General features: G+C 35.8%; 1 protein-coding gene across 5 annotated transcripts; it reads left to right on the forward strand.

Annotated features, from left to right (window-relative positions):
• The first annotated feature begins 263 nt into the window (after positions 1-263).
• LOC111369679 lies at positions 264-3,881 on the forward strand. 5 transcript variants are annotated; one of them, XM_022991282.1, is made up of 3 exons: positions 268-612; positions 697-768; positions 1,116-3,048. In XM_022991282.1, exons 2-3 carry the CDS (start codon positions 744-746, stop codon positions 1,409-1,411), a joined length of 321 nt encoding a protein of 106 aa, XP_022847050.1. In that variant the 5' UTR covers positions 268-612; positions 697-743; the 3' UTR covers positions 1,412-3,048. The 5 variants fall into 5 exon arrangements, 4 of the variants coding, with proteins under 4 accessions (XP_022847051.1, XP_022847050.1, XP_022847052.1 ...); XM_022991284.1 differs by having other exon boundaries at positions 2,817-3,048; XM_022991283.1 differs by having other exon boundaries at positions 264-768; positions 2,817-3,048.
• The last annotated feature ends 423 nt before the right edge of the window (positions 3,882-4,304 follow it).

Here is a 4,304-nt window from a genome sequence, read left to right on the forward strand (position 1 = left end):
TAATTATTGATTTTAGTTTGAGATTAAAATTAGATTTTAATTTATGTTAAAAAGTGGCTTAGTACCATTTTCTCTAAAAATCAACTAATCAAAGAGGGGTTATATTTTCAATTAAGCTACTAATACATTTTTTTGACATAATGATTGACGTGTGTCATGTGATGACATATGATTGAATATTTTTTTTCTTTTAAACACACTTTCTCGCTCAACAGTTTTAAAACTCCAATGGAATGTACATAATGATGTCAATTATGAAATGTACGCTTAACATTATTCTTATATGCTAAGGGTACATTATACCATTCAAAATGCTGATGTGGCTTTTTTTGATTGGCAGAAGATTTTGATTGGCAAAACAAAAGGAATTCAATTTCTCGCCCAATTTATTTATTTTTATTTTTTATGAATTTTTATTTTTAAAACCTATTGCATCAAAACCCAAAATTGAAATCCAAACCTTTCACTTTCATTCCCATTCCACTCTCCCGCTTTGAACCTCGACAGTGGCATCTGACCCACATAACCCATGTAATGGATGGGCTCGCAGATCAATTTTCTCCTTCCCCGATGTGGTAGCGGGTGGATTTGAAGATACCACCGGCTCAAATGGTGATTTTTTCCCTTTTCCGTTCGAAATGTAATGGTTGACGACATAAATTCATGATTTTCCTTCTTCTTCCTCCGTCGTTACAGAGAATGACAGGTGTTTGGAAGGGGAGTCACATAATGCCTCAAACAACATGGTTGCTGAGAAAGCCAGCCACGGTATACTTAGTTTATTTATGAACTTTGCCGTAATACTTTTTTATATACCCAATGAAAATAAAGGGCAGATAAAATTATGGCAATTGTCTTGCTTAAAATGCCTCACTGATGAGGCTAGGTGTATAATAGATAAATATGAAGTGCCATAACTTTCCTGCTTCGCAAGGTTCAATTTTGTTGCTTATATTGGTGCCCAAAGTCTGATATTGGATGGGGGATGTGGATGTTTATTTGAACTCTATCGCTGCTTTGAAAACAATTGTTTCATCTCTGTTGGTTTTTACTGTCTTACAAATTCTCCAGCATATTATTAATTGGAAGCTTAATGTGAAATGTTACTCTTGTAGGAGTGGATGTTAACTCATGTAATTTTGTGGGCGACGATGGTTTGGTTGAGGAAAGGTTAGGTGTGGAAAATGAGATATTGGTGCCTAAGGTTGTTATGAAATTTGGGGACGAGACTAAGGTATTTGAATTCTACAAGAGGTATGCTTATCAAGTTGGCTTTCCTGTTAGAAAACGAAATACAAAGAGGGGAGATGATAGGATGGTACGGTATGTGAGTTTCACTTGTAGTAGAGAAGGGCAACAAAACAGTAAGAAAAGTACTTTGCATCCTCCGCCAACAATTGAAACTGTGTAAAGCTAGGTTGACTGCGTGTTCTGATACATGTGGAATATTTCGAATAAACGTTGTGCATTTACAGCATAACCATAAAACAAGCCCATCTAAGTCTAAGTTGTATGGTTGTAATCGTCAACTTAATGAATACATCAAAAGATGGCTTGAGGTAAATGACGTAGCAAAAATACCAGTGCATAAAAGCTTTAATTCAACTGTAATGGAGGCAGGTGGTTTTGATAATATGACATGTTGAGAAAGATTGTAGAAATTTCACCGAGAAAGTGCGACGTTTAAGACTTGGAGAATGGAATGCTGCTCCTACAATACAAGCATATTTCTCGAAAATGCAAGTACGTAGTCCTCGCTGTTTCTTTAGTGTGGACTTGGATGAAGAGAGTCAGTTGAGAAATGTTTTTTGGGCATATAGCAGATGTCGTGAAGCATATAGGGAATTTCGAGATATCGTTACTTTTGACATCACATACTAACTTACAAGTATGATATGCCTTTCGCACCTTTCGTAAGGGTAAATCACCATGGGCATTCAACTCTTCTGGGTTGTAGTTTGGTTTCAAATAAAGATATCAACACATTTGTTTAGATATTTAGCACATAGCTAGAATGCATGAATGGGTGACCTCTCAACAGTATAATTACAGATCAAGACCGAGCTATGCAAAATGCTATTCAAATTGTTTTCCCTAATACTAAGTGTAGATGGTGCTTATGACATATAATGAAGAAGTTACCGGAGAAGTTTGGCTATCACAATGCCAAAGGTTCAATAATGCATGCTATACATGAGTTAGTCTATGACACAGTAAGTTGTGAAGAATCCGAAGAAGGTTAGTTGAATATGCTTGATCATCTTAAATTACAAGATCACGTTTGGTTAAATGGACTATATAATGAGAGAAGTCGTTGTGTTATATGCTACCTTGAAACAACATTCTGGATTGGTATGTCTACCACATAAATGAATGAAAGCATGAATGCATTATTCGATGACTGTGCATTCGAAAACATCTTTAAAGCTTTTTGTCGAGTAGTATGAGCGGGCGTCAAGGAGTAAAGTGGAAAAAAAATTTCAAGCTGATTTTAGATTATTCTTGGTTCCTTGTGCCATTAAGTACGATATGGAGAAACAATTTCAAGATGTGTACACTATCACAAAATTCAGGGAGTTCTAACAAGAATTCACATGAAAGGTTTACTGTGAAGTATTATTTGCGAAAGACTCCTTCGTGTAAACGAAGTACGAGGTTCGAGAGGATATCATTATTGGCGTAGGAATGAAGAAAAAATATTTATAGTTTATTTTCGTAGAGACAGTTGTGAGATTGAGTGCAATTGTCATTTGTTTGAGTTTCGAGGTATCATTTTTAGAAACTCAATATCTGTTTTAATTCGAAATGATGTACAGTTGCTTCCTGAGAAGTATGTCTTGTGGAGATGGAGGAAGGATGTCACTAGATCATATACACGGGTCCCAACAACGTACGATGGTTTGGTTTCGACAGCTGAACAATTACGATATGAGAGGTTTTGTCTTGCTTGTACTAAGATGGCAAACTTGGTGGCGGCGAACGAAGAACAATCCGATCATCTATTGGAGTAGACTGAATTCCAGACACACCAATTGTCTAAATTGAAATGTAGTANGGCGGCGAACGAAGAACAATCCGATCATCTATTGGAGTAGACTGAATTCCAGACACACCAATTGTCTAAATTGAAATGTAGTAACTGGGTCCGCATTTACTTGAACCTCAAAATGATGAAAGCCAGCACATTTTGGATCCGAAACTTACAAAAAGTAAAGGTACACCTAAAAAATTGGGCAAAAAAGGTCCGCTGGAAAAAAATTCTAAGAAAGCCAAGGGTCGAAAAATGGTGATTCTATCTCTGCATAAGTGTTATCTTCCATTTAATTGTATAATAATTTCATTTCATTTTTCACTAAGTTCTGGTTGCATCATGTACAGGTTCCAACAAATTCCACAGTTTCAATGAGGTGTAGTAGACTGAAAGGAAATGTCGAGAACACAACAAATATTGAGGAGGTCCAAGATCATAACGTATCGTCTTCTCAAACACATCAAATTTTTGGGACGCAAGAGAGCGTGGACTATATCAGATGTTTGTAAGCATTGTTTGAATTCAAGGACGTGAAACTCGAAAGAAGGATAATTGAAGGATGACGAACCTATTTTTGTATTTGTAATTGAGGGAGAAGCTATTATTTTTAATGGGTTCTTCCTTTGGTTGTATAACTAGAAACCTTTGCTTTTGTAACCTGATATTTAGATGCCCTTCTTATGCAAGAAATTGATGCTTATTGCTAATGCTAGTTCTATTCTAGAAACCTTTAGTTAAGAAATAGGTGTTTCTATTCTTAATTTTGTTATTTTTTTAAGGCTCGGAAACACATTAATTATTGCTTTTTCATTGTATTTGATTTGCAAGTGATCCAGATTTTCATTTTTCATGTCCATCTCATTGTCTTTAATTCTCCAATTTTCATAAGGTAATTTACTCAGACAGAAAACAGATGACAGGACTTGGACTAGACAATGGAAGTATGTAGGTCATTTTTGTCATCACCTCCAATTTTCGAGCTCTCTCACTTCTCGAGTAATGTAGTAACTATGGCTAGGGACTAGTTGCATGCCTGGTTCATCCTTTATGTCTACAGTCAATGTCCTGATTTTCTTTCAATGCCAATTCCATTGTTCTTTCAAAATTTCAACAATACAAACACTGTGGAAAACGCCATCCCAACACCTTGGAGGGCAATTATCATTAGGATATGGTGGTACAATTCCAGTATGGATGACAGCAAACGTTTGATTCTTGATAAGAAAATGATATTTCAATTGAAAAGAAGAGGGCGATTTCCTATTCTAGAATT

The sequence above is a fragment of the Olea europaea genome, chromosome 20 (assembly GCF_002742605.1).
Source record: "Olea europaea var. sylvestris chromosome 20, O_europaea_v1, whole genome shotgun sequence".
NCBI lineage: Eukaryota > Viridiplantae > Streptophyta > Magnoliopsida > Lamiales > Oleaceae > Olea > Olea europaea.

What these genes read in the sequence shown, in the direction of transcription:
- LOC111369679 (XM_022991282.1), top strand. Translation starts at nt 744, where the DNA reads ATGGTTGCTGAGAAAGCCAGCCACG. An exon ending in TGCTGAGAAAGCCAGCCACG is followed by an intron (nt 769 to 1,115) that starts GTATACTTAGTT and finishes TTACTCTTGTAG; the next exon opens with GAGTGGATGTTAACTCATGT.